The sequence below is a fragment of the Anabrus simplex genome, chromosome X (assembly GCF_040414725.1).
Source record: "Anabrus simplex isolate iqAnaSimp1 chromosome X, ASM4041472v1, whole genome shotgun sequence".
NCBI lineage: Eukaryota > Metazoa > Arthropoda > Insecta > Orthoptera > Tettigoniidae > Anabrus > Anabrus simplex.
The window spans coordinates 182,716,096-182,740,759 of NC_090279.1; the positions used below are offsets into that span (position 1 = coordinate 182,716,096).

A 24,664-nucleotide genomic window follows, 5' to 3' on the forward strand; every position below is an offset into this window, starting at 1 on the left:
CTCCAACGCGTTTCAAAGGGAACCTTGCCTTTCTTCATCAAGATAAAACATAACGCATCAAGGACTGCTAAGAGAAAGCAACAAAGAACTTAAAATGGCGCCCTAAGATGTAATAGGGACGCCATTTTATCCCCATGCTAGGAACAACGCATGGCAACAGTAAAGCATCATTTTCTGATGATTCTGATAATAGGTAGACATGATTCACTGATAATTTCAACCGCAATACAGCATGGGGTTGTCACCTTCATACCGTCAAGGACAAGGGCAAAAATGAGACAGCTCAATGAAAGTAACAAATTTATCTTGCCCAGACCAGAAGACATACTGCACTGTATAAACTAGGTCTACCGAGCGAGTTGGCCGTGCGGTTAGGGGCGAGCAGCTGTGAGTTTGTATTCGGAAGATAGTAGGTTCGAATATCGTCAGTCCCAAAGATGGTTTTCCGTGGTTTCCCCAGCAAATGCTGGGGCTGTACGTAACTCAGTTAAGGACACAGTCGTTTCTTGCACACTCCTAGCCCTTTCTTATCGCAACGTCGCCATAAGACCTACCTGTGTCGGTGCGACGTAAAGCAACTTGTAAGGAAAAAAGAAACGCTAGGTCTCGCCTGCAAAGTCAGAGACAGGAACTTTTATGGCCTATACGGAGGTGACTTTGTTTCCTTACAACACAAACAGGCAAAAAAGGGGGAGAAAGGGCGGTTCTAAGTTGACTCGAACCCGTACACGGACCCAGAACCTTCATCAATACGCTACGAGAACGCTTCTTTGGATCTTGCCATGACAGTTGTTTGAAAAAATTAACGCTAACATGTAGAAAATTAAAACCCATTAATGAGAATTTCCAAATACGCTAGTCTGGTGGCCATGATCTTAAGTCTGTATGGTCTGAAAACGTGGTTACCCAGTTTGAGTCCCGTAGGTCAAAAACATGTCGTAATCAGAATGTTGACCAGCAAGTAGGAGAGGTGGTTATATACGATGTATAGTCAGTAGATTGCGTTCCAAAAGCCTGGATTCAATTCCAAATATCTTCGCAGTGTTCATATGGCATATGACGCTGTTGTCGGTGATTCGCCCGTCGAATGGTGTTGTTAAGCCTTGAGCAGACTCCTTGGTGCTAATCGACAGGAGTAGGCTATGTGCCGGCACGGGGTTTCACCCTCTCCCTTCCCACTATCATACATCCATCATTTCATCTCAGTAACTCCTTTGATGAGGTTGTCGTCAGGAAGGACATCCCGTCGTAAACGAACGCTACGAAGATTAATCTCACTTCATACGCGACCCTGTAGAGAAACGGGACCAGGGCTGGACATACTGTACATTGAGAATTTCCAAATAGGAATTGAGTTTGTACTCATGTAGACACTCCTAGCGATAGCTCGATGAACCTTGTTGAATTTTTCAAACAAACAAACAAACAAACAAACAAACTCACTCACTCACTCATTCTGTATAAGAACTTAGGTCATTCTGGTTGCCAAGCTTTTTAAAATAGCACTCTCTTATACGTCTTCTCCTCTTTCCTACAACTTTTCCTTCCAGAATATTACAAAGGAAATCACTCTGCCTGATGATGTTCCCCAGGCATTCTTCTTCTAAGTCTCTATCTAGTGGATCAGATTAAGTTTTTTCACCTACTTCCACTTGAAAAATGTGGCCCTTACTTTTTCTTTGTGTCCAGCTTGTTTCTTCACATCCACATGTTTATTTTAATATTTACAGTTCGCGTTTTCCCAATGTCCATCTTTCACATCCATATGAAAGTTCACTCCAGACAATCTTTGTAAGAGTACATTCCCCGTTTCGAATTTACTTACTTACCGGTTACCAGACCTTTTTTTTTTGTTCTGGAAGGCCTTTTTAGCAGTTGGTATTTTTATTCTCTTCTACATCTCATGCTCATTATTGCTGTCACCGGTGACGATGCTTACGAGCTAGAAAAACAGGTTTGTCTGCACAAATTTTGAATTTTCGATCCTTATTTCTGCTTGAACGTTTTGTTCTAGGCGTTTATCTATCTATCCTAATCTGTTTACCCTCCAGGGTTAGCTTTTCCCTCGGACTCAGCGAGGAATCCCACCTCTACCGCCTCAAGGGCAGTGTCCTGGAGTTTCAGCCGCTGGGTCGGGGATACAACTGGGGAGGATGACCAGTACCTCGCCCAGGAGGCCTCACCTGCTATGCTGGACAGGGGCCTTGCGGGGCTGGGGGGAAGATTTGAAGGGATAGACAAGGAAGAGGGAAAGAAGCGGCCGTGGCCTTTAGTTAAGTACCATCCCGGCATTTGTCTGGAGGGGAAGTCGGAAACCACGGAAAACGACTTCCAGGACGGCTGAGGTGGGAATCGAACCCACCTATACTCAGTTAACCTCCCTGGACGGAGTCGACCCCGTTCCAGCCCATGTACCACTTTTCAAATTTCGTGGCAGAGCCGGGAATCGAACCCGGGCCTCCGGGGATGGCAGCTAATCATACTAACCACTACACCACAGAGGCGGACTCCTAGGCGTTTAAAAATTGAAAATAGGCCCTAAAATGTTTTGAATTAGCATTAATTTAATTTAAATCCTTCCACAATTAATATGGCACGGTCCAATTACAGGGTTTCACTTTTGGTTTCTTATAAGAAATAGCCTTTGACGTATACAACTCTCATACCATGAAATGAACATCCATTAAACTGTCTGTCTTATATTTGTAAAAGGAACAGCATAAATATTTTGCCTAATATCCGGTATTTGAATTATTGATGTTGAGGTGCCAGCCAGTGTTAGCATTAACATTATTGCACAATATTGTGAAAAAGCAAAACTTGCCCACTCATCTAATGGTACACACACACGTAGAATGGTTACCCCTGATGAGTGATTAAAAAGCAGCTACCTGACTCTCTTTCAAGGTCGAGTGGTTAATGTTTTCATTCCCCTCCCAAAAGGGGAGGGGCGGGCCACCTAGAAGGTAACGCCTATGTAGTACGTTATAAGCCGTAGCCTTCACAACATTAGTTGCATTGCACGGAACGTCTGAGCGAGTACATAATATGGAGCGTTGGTCAGGTCGTGTCGCGTTAGTTACTGGAACTAGTGCCGGTATAGGAGCAGCTGTAGCCTACCAGTTACAAGACCATGGAGTTCATGTCGTAGCTGTGGCACGAAGAGTGGAGAAAATCGAGGTGAGTGGGAAGAACATAACATTAAAAACTAGGTACTGTCACCTTATTTTCTGAAGCTGAAAACGGAACAATTACCTCTATAAAGAGGTTTGCAAATATTAGCGGACGATTCGTCCACTAAAAACGTCCAATCAGGTACTGGTCCACTGCAAAATGTGAAAAATGTTCAACTTCAAAATATGGTATATAATAATGTTATTTGCTTTACGTCCCACTAACTACTCTTACGGTCTTCGGAGACGCCGAGGTGCCGGAATTTAGTCCCGCAGGAGTTCTTTTACGTGCCAGTAAATCTACCGACACGAGGCTGTCGTATTTGAGCACCTTCAAATACCACCGGTCTTAACCAGGATCGAACCTGCCAAGTTGGGGTTAGAAGGCCAGCGTCTTAACCGTCTGTGCCACTCAGCCCGGCAATATATGATATATACTTCTTGCTTTTAAAATATTCATGTTATAATTATTATGTTATTGTCCAAATATTGTGTCGCAGTTACAATCCTAGTGGGGTTAACCTAACATAAACAAAATTTCCTGTGACAGTATAGAGCTAAATTTCGAAATATAGCAGAAATACTCCAGTATACTCGCAGGAATGTAAGCCAGTGCTATATTCTAATGGCTATTATTACCCTTTCCACTCCGTTAACAAGCATAGGAGCAAAAAGGTAATGGCGTTGTGAAGACAGAAGTGTGTGTGTGTGCTCAGAGTGCAATGTACAACTGCTGAGTACAGTGAGTTTCATTGGTTGGCCGGTAGGCGCGCCCAGCTTATCTGTCTCCGGTTGACTCATACTTACGTAACGTCACAGTCACAGTACTCATGGATGGGACAAATAAACAACAGCGCAACGCTGGTATTGCTGGCGAAGTAAGAAAAGCTGCGAATATACGTTAGTGTTCGGCTCCATGGATAAATGGTTAGCGTGCTGGCCGTTGGTCACACAGGTCCCGGCTTCAATTCCCGGAAGGGTCGGGAATTTTAATCATAATTTGTTAATCCCGTTGGCACAGGGGCTGGGTCTATGTGACGTCTTCATCATCATCATTTCATCCTCAACACGACGCGCAGATCGCCTACGGGCGTCAAATCAAAAGACCTGCATCTGGCGAGCCGAACTTGTCCTCGGGCATCCCCGGCACTAAAAGCTACACCCAATTTCATACTTTCAATGCTATTTAGTCTTTTCAATGACGTCCACATATCACATTCTTTAAATACATTAAGCACTAAATATTCATATCCTTACATATAAAAATAAAGTTTGGACCAAATGCTTGTGTCTTCAAATAATAAACTATACATATTCCTATTCATTGACCAAACCGAGCTCGATAGCTGCAGTCGCTGAAGTGCGGCCAGTATCCAGTAATCGGAGATAGTAGGTTCGAGCCCCACTGTCGGCAGTCCTGAAGATGGTTTCCCGTGGTTTCCCATTTTCACACCAGGCAAATGCTGGGGCTGTACCTTAATTAAGGCCACGGCCGCTTCCTTCCAATTCCTAGGCCTTTCCTGTCCCATCGTCGCCATAAGACATATCCGTGTCGGTGCGACGTAAAGCAAATAGAAAAAAAATTAATTCATAGACCAAATAGACACATGGACATTTACAAACTATGGACCATTCTGTACGACGTGGATATATATCTCTATGGACGAAATATAGACGTTTATGACTGGACGAATTGTCCCGGAAGGCCTCAAACCCCAGCCTCCCCTTAATCCTACAACATTATGTATAATTTTTTAAAAATATAAATTAATGCAAATAGAAAAATCGTTGACTCATTTGTTGAAATTGGTGAAATTACGCTGGATGAAGTGGAAAGGATGGTAAATAAACTCAATTGTCATAAAGCAGCAGGAATAGATGAAATGAGACCTGAAATGGTGAAGTATAGTGGGAAGGCAGGGATGAAATGGCTTCATAGAGTAGTAAAATTAGCATCGAGTGTTGGCAAGGTACCTTCAGAATGGACGAAAGCATTTTTTTTGTTTTGTTAGGGGCTTTACGTCGCACCGACACAGATAGGTCTTATGGCGACGATGGGATAGGAAAGGCCTAGGAGTTGGAAGGAAGCGGCCGTGGCCTTAATTAAGGTACAGCCCCAGCATTTGCCTGGTGTGAAAATGGGGAAACCACGGAAAACCATCTTCAGGGCTGCCGATAGTGGGATTCGAACCTACTATCTCCCGGATGCAAGCTCACAGCCGCGCGCCTCTACGCGCACGGCCAACTCGACCGGTGACAAAAGCAGTAATTGCACCTATCTATAAGCAAGGGAACAGGAAGGATTGCAACAACTGTCGAGGTATCTCATTGATTAGTATACCAGGCAAAGTATTCCCTGGCATCTTGGAAGGGAGGGTGCGATCAGTCGTTGAGAGGAAGTTGGATGAAAACCAGTGTGGTTTCAAACCACAGGGAGGCTGTTAGGATAAGATTTTCAGTATGCGCCAGGTAATTGAAAAATACTACGAGAGGAATAGGCAGTTGTGTTTATGTTTCGTAGATCTAGAGAAAGCATATGACAGGGTACCGAGGGAAAAGATGTTCGCCATACTGGGGGGACTATGGAATTAAGGATAGATTATTAAAATCAGTCAAAGGCATTTATGTTGACAATTGGGCTTCAGTGAGAATTGATGGTAGAATGACTTCTTGGTTCAGTGTACTTACAGGGGTTAGACAAGGCTGTAATCTTTCACCTTTGCTGTTCGTAATTTACATGGATCATCTGCTGAAAGGTATAAAGTGGCAGGGAGGGATTCTGTTAGGTGGAAATGTAGTAAGCAGTCTGGCCTATGCTGGCGACTTGAGGGAATGGCAGATTGTGTCGAAAGCCTGCAGTCTAATATCTTGGAACTTGAAAATAGGTGCAATGAGTATGGTATGAAAATTAGCCTCTCGAAGACTAAATTGATGTCAGTAGGTAAGAAATTCAACATAACTGAATGTCAGATTGGTGATGCAATGCTAGAACAGGTCGATAATTTCAAGTATTTAGGTTGTGTGTTCTCCCAGGATGGTAATATAGTAAGTGAGATTGAATCAAGGTGTGGTACAGCTAATGCAGTGAGCTCGCAGTTGCGATCAACAGTATTCTGTAAGAAGGAAGTCAGCTCCCAGACGAAACTATCTTTACATCGGTCTGTTTTCAGACCAACTTTGCTTTACGGGAGCGAAAGCTGGGTGGACTCAGGATATCTTATTCCTAAGTTAGAAGTAACAGACATGAAAGTAGCAAGAATGATTGCTGGTACAAACAGGTGGGAACAATGACAGGAGGGTACTCAGAATGAGGAGGTAAAGGCTAATTTAGGGATGAACTCGATGGATGAAGCTGTACGCATAAACCGGCTTCGGTGGTGGGGTCATGTGAGGCGAATGGAGGAGGATAGGTTATCTAGGAGAATAATGGACTCTGCTATGGAGGGTAAGAGAACTAGAGAGTGACCAAGACGACGATGGTTAGACTCGGTTTCTAACGATTTAATGATAAGAGGTATAGAACTAAATGAGGTCACAACACTAGTTGCAAATAGAGGATTGTGGCGACGTTTAGTAAATTCACAGAGGCTTGCAGACTGAACGCTGAAAGGCATAACAGTCTATAATGATAATGAATGTATGTATGTATCGTAGATTTTGAAATGATGTGGTGATACTTTCTGCGTTGTTTAATGGCGTTCTTCCCTGCTTGGGGCATAGAAAAGTTGAATTTACAAAATTAATGATGCAGTGAACACCAGAATCGGTCCGCGTTTTTTTACGAACGTTTACCTACGATAGAATATTATTATAGATTTGTATATAATTACCAAATTCATTACAAAATCTAAGTCTTGAGACGCTTTTTTTTGTTTTTTGTTTTTTGCAGTGTAGTAGAAAACAAATTTTTCGTTTCGGCATCTTGAATCTCGTATCACGCAACCGCTGCACCACAACAGACTCGAACTGTCGCTGCTGAGGCAATGAACAGAAGAATATGTGGAATATGTGTGGAATAAACGAAAACCGAAGTGTAATGAGAGAAACAAATACTGTATATGTCTTGTTTTTTTCCCATAACGCATGATCCCAATCAAAAATCTAGAGTTTTAGCCCATCAGGTTAGCAACTCAATGTCAAAAACCTCCCGGGGATATAGGCTACGAATTTTAAGTAAATAAAATACAGTCGAACCTCCATTATTCGAATTTTCAGTATCTCGAAGTATTTTAAATTTCCGGGCCATCTGTCCTATTCTTCACGTGTGTTTATTTCTCTATTACTGGAAATTCGGTTACACGAATTTCTCGATTTCTCGAAGCAAACTGTCGTGTGTCTGCGCGCTCCTCGCTCTGCGCCGCCTGGGTTGTTCTCGGCTCTACGAGACGTCTGCACTGCGCTTGCCTGTTACATCAGCCAGCTGCCTTCCAGCCACAGGCGAGGACTTGCCAGTGCCCAGCACCAGATTTACTCCGAATGTCGAACACGGAGGCTATCCCTCTTAAAAAGGTGTCTCGAATAGGTGGACTGATTCTGAGTGTTTGAGGTTTCACCTCGGGTTACTGCCTCCGCTCCCTTTTCCCGCAGCCACGTCGAGCCCGATGACAGTATTCCCTCAGTCCCACCTAAGCTCAAACACATCAATTAGTATTACTAATTATGCATTTCAATGTCAGTTCCTGACAAGTTACAGCAACAACTAATATTCTATTAGTGCAAGCTTTCGCTACTGTTTACACTTGTGACGGTATACATAGAGCAGATAGTTTTCAACTATCAAGAACTCTAGCTTTTCAATGGACTTTCGCATCAAGATAGATTCATGTATATATGTGTATAAAGTGTACATTTTTTGGAACTTCAGTCTTCAAGCAACGTTAACTGTTTATAATTTTCATACTGCTTCGAGGAAAGTTTTATTTGAATGTATGTATATAGCTTGTTAAGGACTATCTGAAACAATAAAATATAGTTGTGTTCCTGTATACCTGTTCTTGTATACAACACAAACATTTCCTCCCTTCAAGCAAAAAATGCTCTTATAACTCGAATTTTGTGCAACATTAACTGTGGAATTCGGCATTTGTGACTTGTGAGGAACAGTTAACAAGTAAAGAGAGGGTTACAGTGATGCTGGGAGCTAATATTACGAGAATCGATAAACTATAACTTCTAGTAATCGGAAAATGGGCGAATCCTTGGTGTTTCCCGGGTGTGAATTAATTACCGGTCACTTACGAAAGCAACTCCTGAAGTCGCTGATGACAAGTTCCATTTACGAATCTCGGCTGCGTGGCATTGACAAGAAGTTTCAACGTTAAGGGAGGAAAGGGTAACAGTAACAAACAGAAGAGACTAACGGATTATTTTCCAAAGGTGTTAAGCGAGGTTTCTTCCTGTTCTAGTACTGTAACCTCTTTTAGAAAGTTACTGTAATATGGGTTATAATTAAAGTGATGCCGTAAAATAGTTTGTTTGTACATTTTTAAATACTGTTGAAAGTAATGGGCCGATTGCAGAAACGGCATTTAGACGATGTCTACGGTTAAACAATGCCTAATTATGGCTGCCGCATTGCAGACACGTTATTTATCATTGAGACACTGTCTAAAACCAATGTTCAACCGGCCATGTTTAAACACTGCCGAGAGGACTGTTTAACCTCAAATGACAGGAGTGAATTCACAATCAGAGGTTATGTACCATGAAATATGTAATTTGTATTATCATGTTGAGACGATTCCGGGAAGAAAGGTTAGTCCGACGGCCTCTCTGTGGGTCGCCCGCTGCTAAATCGCAGCAATTCGTTTGACATGCACGGGGAGATAATCATAAAATAAGGTTTCGCTTTACGAGAGACTTGTTTCTTGAGACTGACTAAGTGACTGTCCGGTAACTGTCAACTTGAATAAATTCTTGGCAATCGATATATTTTATTATATACATGGGGTAATTTCCATGGAATTATAGGTCACTTCGACAACATACATATCACAATTACGTGTCCCGATCGTCCGAGGGCTGTCACTTATATCAACTGGGAGAGATTCACTTATATTTACAGCCAAGTAAACACACATCATCATCATCATCATCTGTTTACCCTCCAGGTTCGGTTTTTCCCTCGGACTTAGCGAGGGATCCCACCTCTACCGCCTCAAGGGCAGTGTCCTGGAGCTTCAGACTCTTGGTCGGGGGATACAACTGGGGAGTATGACCAGTACCTCGCCCAGGCGGCCTCACCTGCTATGCTGAACAGGGGCCTTGTGGAGGGATGGGAAGATTGGAAGGGATAGGCAAGGAAGAGGGAAGGAAGCGGCCGTGGCCTTAAGTTAGGTACCATCCCGGCATTCGCCTGGAGGAGAAGTGGGAAACCACGGAAAACCACTTCCAGGATGGCTGAGGTGGGAATCGAACCCACCTCTACTCAGTTGACCTCCCGAGGCTGAGTGGACCCCGTTCCAGCCCTCGTACCACTTTTCAAATTTCGTGGCAGAGCCGGGAATCGAACCCGGGCCTCCGGGGGTGGCAGCTAATCACGCTAACCACTACACCACAGAGGGTAAACACACATAATGGTGAAAATTAAAAAGTAGGTTGTATGGGATTTATATATATATATAATCGCATAGGTTTTCGGCAACTATCAGATAGAAAAAGGCAAGTGGTGGTGATTATCGTTTAAAGAGGACTGGGGAAGAAGAGCCGTGGCCATAATAATAGCCCTAGTATTTGCCTGGTGTAAAAATAGGGAAACCATGGAAAACAATCTTCACGGCTGCCGATGATGCGTTTCGAATCTACGATATCCAGAATGCAAGCTACATCTATATGGCCCGCACAACACACTCGGTTACACATTACTATTGCTTCATCTTCTCTTCGTTGAAGCTACTGTATTTATGAGTAAATTACACTCACTGTAACAACGCTATAATGAAAGCGTAAGCTACACTTCCCCGTACGGTGCCGTGTCGCTTTAGTGTCGATAATATTATGAGATTTAATTTGCACCCAAAGCGATACTCTTATCTGTGGGCAAGTCATGCTCATGCTCAGCCATATTTGAGTAATGTGTAGGAAGACCAACAGCTGACTGTCATTCGGCGCGCGCACCGACGAATTTCATTGGTTGCGACAAGCAAAGAGTTGCATGAAAGATACTTCTGTCTCCATTTTCAAACCAAAATTGAAACTTTAAGGGATGTCTAGTTAAACATCGACTGAACATTGTTTATGCAATGGAAGATCGTGAATGATTTCGACGTTGTTTAGATAGACGATGTCTAAGGCTTAAAACTAGTCATCGTTTCTGCAATCGGCCCAATGTGTTCCGTATAAGCCCATAGATTCATGTGATTCAATGATGTGCTACACATGCTCAAAAACGTTATTCTCTATATCTCGAAAATTTGATAACTCGAAATAAAATTTAGCTCCCGAGGTGATTCGAGATATCGAGGTTCCACTGTATAATAAAGTATGAGAATATATTCTTTATTCCTAAAAATTACAATCCGTTTCTTCTTCTTCTTAATCTGTTCACCCTCCAGGTTCGGTTTTTCCCTCGGACTCAGCGAAGGATCCCACCTCTACCGCCTCAAGGGCAGTGTCCTGGAGCGTGAGACATTGGGTCAGGGGATACAACTGGGGAGAATGACCAGTACCTCGCCCAGGCGGCCTCACCTGCTATGCTGAACAGGGGCCTTGTGGAGGGATGGGAAGATTGGATGGGACAGGGAAGGAAGGGGGAAGGTACCATCCCGGCATTTGCCTGGAGGAGAAGTGGGGAAACCACGGAAAACCACTTCCAGGATGGCTGAGGTGGGAATCGAACCCACCTCTACTCGGTTGACCTCCCGAGGCTGAGAGGACCCCGTTCCAGCCCTCGTACCACTTTTCAAATTTCGTGGCAGAGCCGGGAATCGAACCGGGACCTCCGGGAATGGCAGCTAATCACACTAACCACTACACCACAGAGGCGGACAATCCGTTTCTTAATCATAGTTATCCGGTCGATTAGATTAGCAGTTTGCCTTTCTTTCTACCACTACAAGCTCTAATGTGAGTCAATGCAGAGTTTCACTTAAAGTCCTTATAACTACATTCGGTGTGGACATTTCTCAAGAAAATAAAAAATCGCCTGAGGGTATTGAACCAAGGAACATATTACAGAATTAATTAAAATTAATTTGGCTAGGATTCGAATAAAAAAGGAAACGAATAAAGAAATAACCGATTTAAGGCTGGTTATTTCGGAAGTGATTTTCGAATTTTTTTTAAGTTTGATAGGGCTATTAAAAACTCACGATATGAAATGTTTCCGGCTCCTTTAGCCCTTCAACTTTCAGCACAATTGAGGAAATTGCTTAATTTTACGTTGTTCATAGTATGGGGACCTTTACTTTGCCTGATAAGCAGTAGTTCCAACATTAAAACATGCCTTCCGGTGGCGTATTATTGGGCCTGTACAGCATGCTCTAAGACGAAACGCTGGTTAATAGAGCAAACGCCTGAAAGGCCTTACATCTGATCTGTTTTTGACAAGCTCTATTGGTGAAAAATATCTAATTCCCTCCATGGGAACTTAGAATTGTCCATTCGGAATTGCTAAGCGGGCAATAATTCCATTGTGGAGATTTATCTTCCGTGTGCAGTTATCAGACTGTGCCTGTTATAATGGGCTTCTGATAGGTTCACCTGCATACACCCCAGCGTCAGTGGGTAGGGTCTGACACAACCCACTCTGATGAGTCTAGTGCCAGACCTAAGACAAACAGCTGGTTAATAGAGCAAACGCCTGAAAAGCCTTACATCTGATCTGCTCTAAGGTATCCTACGTAATTAATATGTTCGAGTATGTTACATAATTTTCGTATAAGTTTTTCAGGTTAGGCTGAAAGCAAGTATACATAACTGAGATAAGTTAGACTGCGAGTTAGTGTATGGAGCGCATGTACTTGAACGTGGAAGTGCCTCTGAAAGCTAATTGCAAGTCTCAGCAAGAAGCCATGGCAAAAGAGAGAAGACCGGTGTGGCGGTGGGACAGCTACGATCTAGGACCTATAGTTCCGTTTCTATGAGTTTCGACTCTACAGTTAACCGGAATTCAGACATTGGTGGCAGATTGTTATGAGTACAAACAGCTGATTCCCAATACACAACACGAACGGAAATGTGTTTACTCGAATATAAGTCTAGAATCAATTATTCTTTGTAGCAAAATGCATAACTCACATAAGGTGAACAATAACACAGGACATTTTTACCACTGCGCTATCAGATAAAAAATGATCAATGCTCAAACAGATAAAACGCGAGAAAATAAAATGAAATTTCTACTCACCGTTTAGCTCGCGTTGCTGATAGATACAATTTCTTCTACTGAAGGAAAAAAATCCTACAAAGGGGACACACCACTCGTTTCTGAGTAGCTATCGGCATTGTTATCGTCTGTTGAGGTTTCATTCTCCTGGCTATTTCATCCACCACATAAATTGGGTACTAGGGATTTTTGTTTCACCAGGTGCACGAATTCGCCCCCCCCCCCACCCCCTTCCTTATGTTATCACGAACCGAAATATTGTGCTCCTTCAACCGCTCGCCAACGGCCGTAGCCGTGTTGAAACACCGCATCCCGTGAGATCTCCGAAGTTAAGCAACATTGGGCGTGGTCAGGAGTTGGATGGGTTGCCGCGCACTGTTGGTTGGGGGTAAGGGAATGGAGGAGCGGAAAGGAACTGGCCACCCTGCCGTACGTAAACTCCGGCTCAGGAACACCTCTGTGAAGGTTCGGACCTGCCTTCGGGCAGAATAACCCTTACCTTACCTTCAACCGCTCAACTTATTATTTCTAGCCGCCATTGTTGGTGCTTTGTCAAGAATGACCGAATGAACTGACAAAGACCGCGGAAGAAATTGAGCACACAGCTGATAGCGTGTGGTTACAGAAAACAACAGATCGACAACTCTGGTACCCGAAACTAGAGTCTACCGTGCTCTATCGAAGAGATCGGTGGCCTATGATTGGCTGTTTATTAATTCACTTAGCTTCCGCCAAAAGGCAGCGCCCAAATGTCAAGTCGAAACTCGAGAACTGAACTATGGGAAAGGTTTTCATTTACCTCCCCGAAGGGGAGGGCGGGCCAACTAGAAGGTAACGCCTTTTCTCTGGCCAGTAGATTCGGCGGGTTTGGAGTTTTGATGGAGTTAGGTGTGTGTGGGGGGGGGGGGAAGGTTTAAATCGGTGAAGTAAGTGGGTGGGTGTTTCGGCCACTTGGCTAAATGCTTTATTGAGTACTTCAAATTGTACAATTTGATTTTACATGGCTGACCTTAAAGCTACGTCCCTGTCAGCATGCAGTGAACTGTCTCATTCAAGACACCGTTAAAGCTACCACATACAGAAACCTAAACTGAGCTACGCTGTGCTGCGCGACCAAAGGAAAATAATTCGCTCCAATGAAGTTATGTAGCATTTCCAATATTCATTTAGCAAATGTGTTCAAGCTGCCGTCTAACTAACCCCGTGAGTATTCCTGTATGCCACCCATTCTCTTTCTATACCAGGGCCTCTCAAACGCCCCAAATCTCACGCGTGCAAGCCGAGGCGCAGAGGTTCCGTGCACCGTGCATCGGTCCGACTCGGCTCGGTTCGGACCAGCATTTTGTCTCGGGGCGACTCGGCTAAGCTCGACTCAACTCTGCTCGAATGGTGGAGCGCTGCACAGCAAGTGAGGAAAGGGGAGACAGATGTAGGGAAAAAGAGAGGCAGCGCTAATGCTCAAAATCTAGGAGTGGGTGTCTGCACTCTGGTCAACCTCTGGTCGTCTTTTACAACTTGCGCCGCGCAATGCACCGGTGCATGCACCCTGAAAGTCCATGTTCTATATCCCGAAGCTACTGCCTGTTTCTTCGAACTTTTAGCTGATCATTGCTTGGAAAGGTCAATCGTATCCCCTCTAGAAGCCAGTCTGATTACTTTTGACATAAATATGTCGTATGGCTGGCGCTCATCTGAAAATGAATGTCGCGAATTTAGCGATACAAAATGTGTAACACGATGTTACCTAGCAAGTGTATTGGTGGATGGTCATGGCTAAGAGAGAAGGTTCTTTTATCAGAGAGTCCTCATTTCTTCATACTCTCGAAAACTGATAATTTCATTCGGCGTAGTTTGGTAGACACTGAGCCAGTTTCCCCATTTCGATGCGCTGAATCCTACACTTGTACACTCCCCATTCCATATAGATGTGTTTCTAAAACGATCCGTTAGACACAATCAATTTGAGTTTCATTTTTTGAAAGATCACTTTATTTCCCAAAGGGAAATTTGACACCACTTTTTAAATTTCATTCTAGGGAGCTGTGGCCAAAGCCAGGCAGGAGGCAAAGAACAGAGGCCGATATCATGCCACCAAAGCGACTCCTGGTAAACTGTACGCCAAGAAGTGTGACGTCGGTAAGGAACAAGACATCCTGGCTCTGTTCAAGTGGATCAAGGAGACACTGGGCGGAGTCGATATCTTGATCAACAATGCGGCGATCGGCGGGAACGATAGGGTTACAGGTAACTGATGAACACATCAGCTCGATAACAACACTTGAAATGTGTTTGATCGAATTCAACATGAACACTCACCTGTTCTTCGTCACACTTATTCAACATGAAACCACTCTCCGCACAAGATTACAGTAAAGATGTGTACACTACGAGATATAAATAATATATAACAGAGTGAATCAGCTAAAATATTCGCTTCAAATATCTCGTAAGCCGTTAAAGATATTGAAATGTAGTAAGCTGATGGTGGTGATTATTGTTTTCTTTTTTACGACTTGCTTTACATCGCACAGATGGTTCTCATGGCGATGATGGGACAGGAAAGGCCTAGGAATGGGAAAGAAGGGGCCGTGGCCTTAATTAAGGTATAGTCCCAACATTTGCCCGGTGTGAAAATGTGAAACCACGGAAAACCATCTTCACGGCTGCCGACAGTGCGGTTCGAACCCACTATCTCCCGGATGCGAGCTCACAGCTGTGCGCTCTTAACCGCACGGCCAACTCGCCCGGTGCCTCTCTTCATGCATTTCTGTTGATATACATTGGCGTTTTAACCTCAGACACTAGCAGCTTCCTTAGTCCACCCGGATCCTACCATTTTTGAAGTGTTTATGTTTACGAACGAGCTTCACAACCTTCTCACGTCGTAGCGCCAGCATCATCGTCATGTCAGCTTCGCTAATTGGTTTGTTTCACAAAATCAATTTTACGGAATAGAACATGTCCTATTTTGTGGAAAGTTTTATCAAAGATTTTATAAAACTTGAATTTGACCGTGAACAACAGAAATGTTTTAAATTAAACTTTTGTACAATAAATTTTTAACAAAAATTTTACCGTGAGGAACAGGTATTAGCATTAGTCATGGACAATGAAAATTCAGGGTTGTGGTTATTTTCAAAAGATATCCAATATTTCTCGAGAAAATGGAATATATTCAAGCATGCTTCATTCGCCAACCGTGGGCGAATGTATCAGTAATCAGGGGACCAAATTTTGTGCTACTGTGTAATATTAACTATTGCACGTTTAAAAGTACCTTTAGCCTTCATTTGTTTAATTATGATTTTACTGAATATGTACAATTTTGGTTTAGTTTGAAACATTGATGGTTCATGGTGTGCAGAGTCTGGGGTAGGGCTCTTTATCAGGAATACCATTGCACGCAACATAGTTTCTGTTAGGCACGTAAATGAGCGAATGATGTGGGTAGATTTGTCAGTGGGAGGAATTAGGACAATGATTGTGTCTGTATTCACCATGTGTGGGTGCAGATGAGGATGAAGTTAACAAGTTTTATGCAGCATTGAGTGACATCGTGGTCAGGATCAACAGCAAGGATAGAATAGTGCTAATGGGCGATTTCAATGCGAGAGTTGGGAATAGAAATGAAGGATACGAAAGGGTGATTGGTAAATATGGGGAAGATATGGAAGTAATGGGAATAGCAAGCGTTTGCTGGACTTCTGTGCTAGTATGGGTTTAGCAGTTACGAATACATTCTTCAAGCATAAGGCTATTCACCGCTACACATGGGAGGTTAGGGGTACCAGATCCATAATAGACTATATCTTAACCGACTTCGAATTCAGGAAATCTGTTAGGAATGTACGAGTTTTCCGGGGATTTTTCGATGATACAGACCACTATCTGATCTGTACTGAACTAAGTATCTCTAGGCCTAGGGTAGAGAAAGTGAAATCTGTCTGCAAACGAATAAGGGTAGAAAATCTCCTGGACAAGGAAATTAGACAGAAGTACATGGATATGATTAGTGAGAGGTTTCGAACAGTAGACAGTAAGCAGGTTCAGGATATAGAAAGTGAATGGGTGGCATATAGGGATGATGTAGTAGAAACAGCAAGGAAACTCCTAGGAACAACTGTGTGTAAAGATGGGAAAAGGCAAACATCTTGGTCGAATGATGAAGCGAGAGCAGCTTGTAAACGTAAAAAGAAGGCTTATCAGAAATGGCTCCAAACAAGGGCCGAGGCAGACAGGGATTTGTATGTAGATGAAAGAAACGGAGCGAAACAAATAGTTGTTGAATCCAAAAAGAAGTCGTGGGAAGATTTTGGTAATAACCTGGAAAGGCTAGGTCAATCAGCAGGGAAACCTTTCTGGACTGTCATAAAGAATCTTAGGAAGGGAGGGAAAAAGGAAATGAACAGTGTTTTGAGTAATTCAGGTGAACTCATAATAGATCCCAGGGAATCACTGGAGAGGTGGAGGGAATATTTTGAACATCTTCTCAATGTAAAAGGAAATACTCCTGGTGGTGTTGCGAACAGCCAAGCTCATGGGGAGGAGGAAGATTTTGGTGAAATTACGCTTGAGGAAGTGGAAAGAATGGTAAATAAACTCCATTGTCATAAAGCAGCAGGAATAGATGAAATTTGACCTGAAATGGTGAAGTATAATGGGAAAGCAGGGATGAAATGGCTTCATAGAGTAGTAAGATTATCATGGAGTGTTGGTAAAGTACTTTCAGATTGGACAAAAGCAGTAATTGCACCTATCTATAAGCAAGGGAACAGGAAGGATTGCAACAACTATCGAGGTATCTCATTGATTAGTATACCAGGCAAAGTATGCACTGGCATCTTAGAAGGGAGGTTGCGATCAGTTGTTGAGAGGAAGTTGGATGAAAACCAGTGTGGTTTCAGACCACAGAGAGGCTGTCAGGATCAGATTTTCAGTATCCGCCAGGTAATTGAAAAATGCTACGAGAGGAATAGGCAGTTGTGTTTATGTTTCGTAAATCTAAAGAAAGCATATGACAGGGTACCGAGGGGAAAGATGTTCGCAATACTGGAATAAAAGGTACATTATTAAAATCAATCAAAGGGATTTATGTCGACAATTGGGCTTCAGTGAGGATTGATGGTAGAATGAGTTCTTGGTTCAGGGTACTTACAGGAGTTAGACAAGGCTGTAATCGTTCACCTTTGCTGTTCGTTGTTTACATGGATCATCTGCTGAAAGGTATAAAATAGCAGGGAGGGATTCAGTTAGGTGGAAATGTAGTAAGCAGTCTGGCCTATGCTGACGACTTGGTCTTAATGGCAGATTGTGCCGAAAGCCTGCAGTCTAATATCTTGGAAAAATGGTTTTCCGTGGTTTCCCATTTTCACACCAGGCAAATGCTGGGGCTGTACCTTAATTAAGGCCACGGCCGCTTCCTTCCCACTCCTAGCTATTTCCTGTCCCATCGTCGCCATAAGACTTATCTGTGTCGGTGCGACGTAAAGCAACTAGCAAAAAAAAAATAAAAAAATATCTTGGAACTTGAAAATAGGTGTAATGAGTATGGTATGAAAATTAGCGTCTAGAAGACTAAATTGATGTCAGTAGGTAAGAAAGTCAACAGAACTGAATGTCAGATTGGTGATACAAAGCTAGAACAGGTCGATAATTTCAAGTATTTAGGTTGTGTGTTCTCGCAGGATGGTAATATAGTGAGATTGAATCAGGGTGTCGTAAAGCTAATGCAGTGAGCTCGCAGTTGCGATCAACAGTATTCTGTAAGAAGGAAGTCAGCTCCCGAACTAAACTATCTTTACATCGGTCTGTTTTCAGACCAACTTTTCTTTACGGGAACGAAAGCTGGGTGGACTCAGGATATCTTATTCATAAGTTAGAAGTAACAGACATGAAAGTAGCAAGAATGACTGCTGGTACAAACAGGTGGGAACAATGGCAGGAGGGTACTTGGAATGAGGAGATAAAGGCTAATTTAGGAATGAATTCGATGGATTAAATGTACGTATAAACCGGCTTCGGTGGTGGGGTCATATGAGGCGAATGGAGGAGGATAGGTTACCTAGGAGAGTAATGGACTCTGTTATGGAGGGTAAGAGAAGTAGAGGTAGACCAAGACGACGATGGTTAGATTCAGTTTCTAACGATTTGAAGATAAGAGGTATAGAACTAAATGAGGCCACAACACTAGTTGCAAATCGAGGATTGTGGCGACGTTTAGTAAATTCACAGAGGCTTGCAGACTGAACGCTGAAAGGCATAACAGTCTATAATGATAATGTATGTATGTATGTTGAAACATTGTCGGGATAATATTATCAACCCTTAGAAGTCGATGATCCTATAAAAAAAGCAGATGAGAGTAGTAGTAATAAAGGAAGGAAAATGTAATGTTAACATTTGTTGCTGTTACAAGTTGGTTTACATCGCACGGACACAGATAGGGTTATGGCGACGATGGGATAGGAAAAGCCTAGGAGTGGGAAGGAAGCGGTCGTGCCTTATTGAAGGTATAGCCCCAGCATTTGCCCGGTGTGAAAATGGTAAACCACAGAAAACCATTTTCAGGGCTGCCGACAGTGGGGTTCGAACCCACAATCTCCCGGATGGAAGCTCACAGCTGTGCGCCCCTAACCGCACGGTCAACTCGATCGGTTATTGTTAACATTTCAGTTCTCATTTAGTCCCGACATAGCATTGATGGTTATTCTCTGTACGTATAAGAAAGGAAAAGTTACATAAAAAGGCGTAGCCAGAGGGGGTTTACTGGAGGTTAAACGTCCCCAACCCCCACCCCGGAATGTTAACAAAAAGGTAATAAAGAGAAATTTACAAGAAACAATAAACTAAATAAACATTCAGAGACATCAGAGTAGAACCAGCACATCCGTTGAATCTATTTCCTAAGAATTCTCGGAAGTTGGATTTTAGTTTGTAAACTGAACTGAACTCTAAAACTGTTCACTTTGATCGTATTTTTTTTCTTGTTCTGTATTTTAATGTAAGATTTTCTAGTGGTCCGCCTCTGTGGTGTAGTGGTTAGTGTGATTAGCTGCCACTCCCGAGGTCCGGGTTCGGTTCCCGGCTCTGCCACGAAATTTGAAAAGTGGTACGAGGGCTGGAACGGGGTCCACTCAGCCTCGGGAAGTCAACTGAGTAGAGGTGGGTTCGGTTACCACCCCATTCCATCCTGGAAGTGGTTTTCCGTAGTTTCCCCACTTCTCCACCAGGCAAATGATGGGATGGTACCTAACTTAAAACTACGGCCGCTTCTTTCTCTCTTTGTCTATCTCTTCCGATCTTCCCATCCCCCCACCATAGAGTTAGTAAATGATTCACTAGAGGTAGCATTGGCGCCACCGTCTACGAGAGAATCAGTGTAGCGAGCGGAGCATGTTGAAATCGCAGGTGTTTGGCAAAAAGCTCACTCCGCCGTACTCATCAATGTTAAATCGGGGCCTTTTAAAACTGTGTGGATATACATAAGGTTTAAAATTCTTACATGTAAATATTCTCAGATACTACAGTATACTTGTGATGCTTCTCTCCAGTAAAAAAGAAAGCCAAAATAGCATGAATACAGGATTAAATGCGTAATAAAAGGGGACGGTGTTCAGGTGCAGTTAAGTAACAAAAATCAATTTACTGTTCATATTAAGTCTTCTAACAACATACGTTTAGAAGGAGGGCTCGTATATTTCGCTATTTTTTGTGTAAATTACCATGAATTTGGTATAATTCTGCCCAACGACCGAAAATGTCCTCTCTCGTACGAAGCGGATGAGCGAGATTTTAGGCCTAAAAACGTTGGCGAGATTTTGGGGTAAAGTAGACAAAATATTATCATCGCCGGTTTAGACCCTAGTTTTCTGAGCCCAAGTTGGCAGGTTCGAGCTTGGCTCAGTCCGGTGATACTTGATGGTGCTCAAATAAATCAGCCTCTTTTAGCACATGAAAGAACTCCCGTGGGGAAAAATTCTGACACCTCAGCGTCTCCAAAAACCGTGCAAGTACGTAGTGGGACGTAAAGCCACTTTTATTATTATTATTATTATTATTATTATTATTATTATTATTATTATTATTATTATTATTATTATTATTATTGTCGATGTTTTCTAAACATCATTACAAGTGGAAATATGACATTCGGTTGTGGTTTCAGCCTATTATGGAGTTTTTATTTAGCTTTTCCTGAAATGTATGATTTGCTTTAAGATTTTAACTTGTAAAATGATTTCCGTTAATAGAAAGGGAGAGTGGTAAAACATATGATTGAAGAGAATTGAAAAAGTAGTTACAATATTTTTTACAATTTGATTTACATCGCACCGACACATATAGGCCTTACGGCGATGCTGGGTTGGGAAAGGGAAGGAAGCGCCCGTGGGCTTAATTAAGGTACAGCCCCAGCATTTGCCTGGTGTGAAAATGGGAAAACACGAAAAATCATCTTCGGGGCTGCCGACAGTGGGGTTTGAACCCACTATTTCTCGAAAGCAAGCTTGCAGCTGCGAGGTCCTAACCGCACCGCAAACTCGTTCAGTCTATTATACATTATGCTTGTATACAGTCCTGTATGGTATTTAAAGGAATAATAATATTGACGAAAGTAAAGGACTCAGATGTTTACACGGTGTGGAACATCTAGTCTCTACATTGTAAAATGTGGTAAGCTATGAATGGTGACTCCTACACGCATTGTATGAAGGGAAAGCAACAAACTGTATGATACAGAAAATATATTCAATAGCTTTTAATAGGCCTACTATAAATACACACAAAAAGTGAAAAACGGACCACAATTCCAGGCTATCATGCATATCTTTCCTTATTTTCTTTTTTGTACCAATTTGCTTTACGTCGCACCGACACACGATGACCATAGGACAGGAAAGGACTAGGAATGGGAAGAAAACGACTGTGGCCTTAATTAAGGTACAGCTCCAGCATTTACCTGGTGTGAGAATTGGAAACTATCTTCAGAGCTTCCGACAGTGGGGTTCAAACCCACTATGTCCTGAATGTAAACTGACAGCTACGTGACCTAAAGCCTGCAGCCACTCGCTCGGTTATCATGCACATGGCCATTCAGTGAAAGGAAAATGTCATCCCTTATATTTCGTAAAACATTAATTTCAGTCTTCAAGGTAAGATCCAAAGAATCTCATTCACGCCGACAGGGGAATCAGTCGCGAAGTCAGCCCAAGTAGACCAATTCACATGACAATGAGTGTCATGCAAAGTATTATTTTATACGTACGAAAATGAATTTCAAGGAAAAATACCTGTGAAATGATATGCTATGACCCTTTATGAACCTCTCTCTATGCAGCCATAAGCTGCACAGGAGACTGACATTTTCCTTCAAAGAAGTATAAACTTCAATTTATTGGGAAGCTCCATTAGTGACAGTGCCAAGCAATCCAGCTTTTGCCAAACAGCGCGCTCGTTCAACTTCGCACGCGACTGCAGCGCCAATGCTACCTCTAGTGTATTATATACTAACTCTATGCCCCCCACAAGGCCCCTGTTCAGCATAGCAGGTGAGGCCACATGGGGAGGTACTGGTCATCCTCCCCAGTTGTGTACCCGACCCAGAGTCTGAAGCTCCAGGACACTGCCCGTGAGGCGGTAGAGGTGGAATCCCTCACTGAGTCCGAGGGAAAAACCTACCCTGGAGGGTAAACAGATACTGAAGAAAAGAAGAAGATTCTGTAGCGTAGTGTAATCTAGATATAAACATAAGTCACTTTTATCAGGTTCTTATAATGACAAGTCTTCCATGCGCACAGAACCACCTTCATTGTGTTCTATTACTTTTCGGATCCTGGCTATCCTACTGTTATGAAAATATAATAATTCTCCTCTGATTTCACCAATTTCCCCATTCGCCACCATTTACTCTTCTATGTTTCATGGCTGCCTTATAACTCCTTCTGAATTGCAATCATTTGACTGATATTGAGCTTCAAATTGAAGTTCGAAGATGACTGAGTACGGCGCCGCACCTCCTCATTGATATCTTTCAAAGATACAAACGGAGTTGTTGATTACATATTATATAACGGGTTATCTTGAAATAGCCTCATCTTGAATTTATATGTCATGCAATATACAAACACTTCACTCGAGATAAAGCGAGTGCGTAACCACAGCTTTCGTGATTTCCATGACACCTTCATTAAGGATGGGCTGAGAGATAACAGAATTCTTGCCTTGATGTGATTTTTTGATACTGCATGCGGTGGAGGCGCTTGACCGAATACGGTCAATACAATAATAAATATCTTAGGGAGTTCGATTCTTTGCTTGCATAATCTCATACTTATGGTAAAAACATTCGAGAAAATGGAGGAATTGCTACAAATTGCAGTATTTCTAGGCATTGAAGATTACGTACTGGAGAATAATTATTATGTTACATAGACCTAATAAAAATTGTGGTGGCAGTGATGATTATTGTTTTCAGAGGAAGTGCAACTACGCGACTATCCTCTGCTGAATGTATTAGGAAGTATTGGAGAGGTAAGAAAGTACCTCCTGCAGCAGTGATGAAGCTCCTGGTTCTGATGTATGTATTAGGAAGTGCTGGAGAGGTAAGAAAGTACCTCCTGCAGCAGTGATAAAGCTCCTGATCCTGCTGTATGTATTAGGAAGTGCTGGAGCGGTAAGAAAGTACCTCCTGCAGCAGTGGTGAGCTCCTGGTCCTGCTGTATGTATTAGAAAGTACCGGAGCGATAAGAAAGTACCTCCTTCAGCACGGTGAAGCTCCTAGTCCTGCTGTATGTATTAGAAAGTACCGGAGCGATAAGAAAGTACCTCCTTCAGCACGGTGAAGCTCCTAGTCCTGCTGTATGTATTAGAAAGTACCGGAGCGATAAGAAAGTACCTCCTGCAGCAGTGGTGAGCTCCTGGTCCTGCTGTATGTATTAGAAAGTACCGGAGCGATAAGAAAGTACCTCCTTCAGCACGGTGAAGCTCCTAGTCCTGCTGTATGTATTAGGAAGTACTGGAGAGGTATGAAAGTACCTCCTCAAGCACTGGTGAAGTTCCTGGTGCTGTGTGTATTAGGAAGTACTGGAGAGGTATGAAAGTACCTCCTCCAGCAGTGGTCAAGCTCCTGGTCCGGCTGTATGAATTTGGAAGTACTGGAGCGGTAAGAAAGCACCTGACCAACGCTGGTCAAGCTCCTCGTTCTGTTGTATGTATTAGGAAGTACTGGATAGGTAAGAAAGTACCTCCTGCAACACTGGTCAAGCTCCTGGTCCTGCTGTATGTATTAGGAAGTACTGGAGCGGTAAGAAGGCACCTCCTCCAACACTGGTCAAGCTCCTGGTCCTGCTGTATGTATTAGGAAGTACTGGAGAGGTAAGAAAGTACCTCCTCAAGCACGGTGAATCTCCTGGTTCTGCTTTGTGTATTAGGAAGTACTCGAGAGGTAAGAAAGTACCCCCTCAAGCACGGTGAAGCTCCTAGTCCTGCTGTATGTATTAGGAAGTACTGGGGCGGTGAGAAAGTACCTCCTTAAGCACGGTGAAACTCCTGGTTCTGCTGTATGCATTAGGAAGTACTGAAGAGGTAAGAAAGTACCTCCTCCAACACTGGTCAAGCTCCTGGTTCTGCTGTATGTATTAGGAAGTACGGGAGCGATAAGAAAGTACCTCCTTCAGCACTGGTGAAGTTCCTGGTGCTGTATGTATTAGGAAGTACTGGAGAGGTATGAAAGTACCTCCTCCAGCAGTGGTCAAGCTCCTGGTCCTGCTGTATGTATTAGGAAGTACTGGAGCGATGAGAAAGCACCTTCTCCAATACTGGTCAAGTTCCTGGTTCTGCTGTATGTATTAGGAAGTACGGGAGCGATAAGAAAGTACCTCCTTCAGCACTGGTGAAGTTCCTGGTGCTGTATGTATTAGGAAGTACTGGAGAGGTATGAAAGTACCTCCTCCAGCAGTGGTCAACCTCCTCGTTCTGCTGTATGTATTAGGAAGTACTGGAGCGATGAGAAAGCACCTTCTCCAATTTTGGTCAAGCTCCTGGTCCTGCTGTATGTATTAGGAAGTACTGGAGAGGTAAGAAAGTACCTCCTCAAGTACGGTGGAGCTCCTAGTTCTGCTTCATGTGTTAGGAAGTACTCGAGAGGTAAGAAATTACCTCCTCAAGCACG

At 43.0% G+C, this 24,664-nt stretch overlaps 1 protein-coding gene across 2 annotated transcripts in view; it reads left to right on the forward strand.

Moving 5' to 3' along the window:
• LOC136886232 (farnesol dehydrogenase) overlaps positions 1-24,664 on the forward strand; it is a 191,709-nt gene that overhangs the window by 148,962 nt on the left and 18,083 nt on the right. The window contains exons 1-2 of one of the 2 annotated variants that reach the window (XM_068230694.1): positions 2,995-3,180; positions 14,535-14,742. In XM_068230694.1, coding sequence (XP_068086795.1) covers positions 3,049-3,180; positions 14,535-14,742 — 340 coding nt within the window. In that variant the 5' untranslated portion in view covers positions 2,995-3,048. Of the gene's footprint in view, positions 1-2,994; positions 3,181-14,534; positions 14,743-24,664 lie in introns of those variants that run through there. The other variant, XM_068230695.1, reaches the window with a different exon arrangement.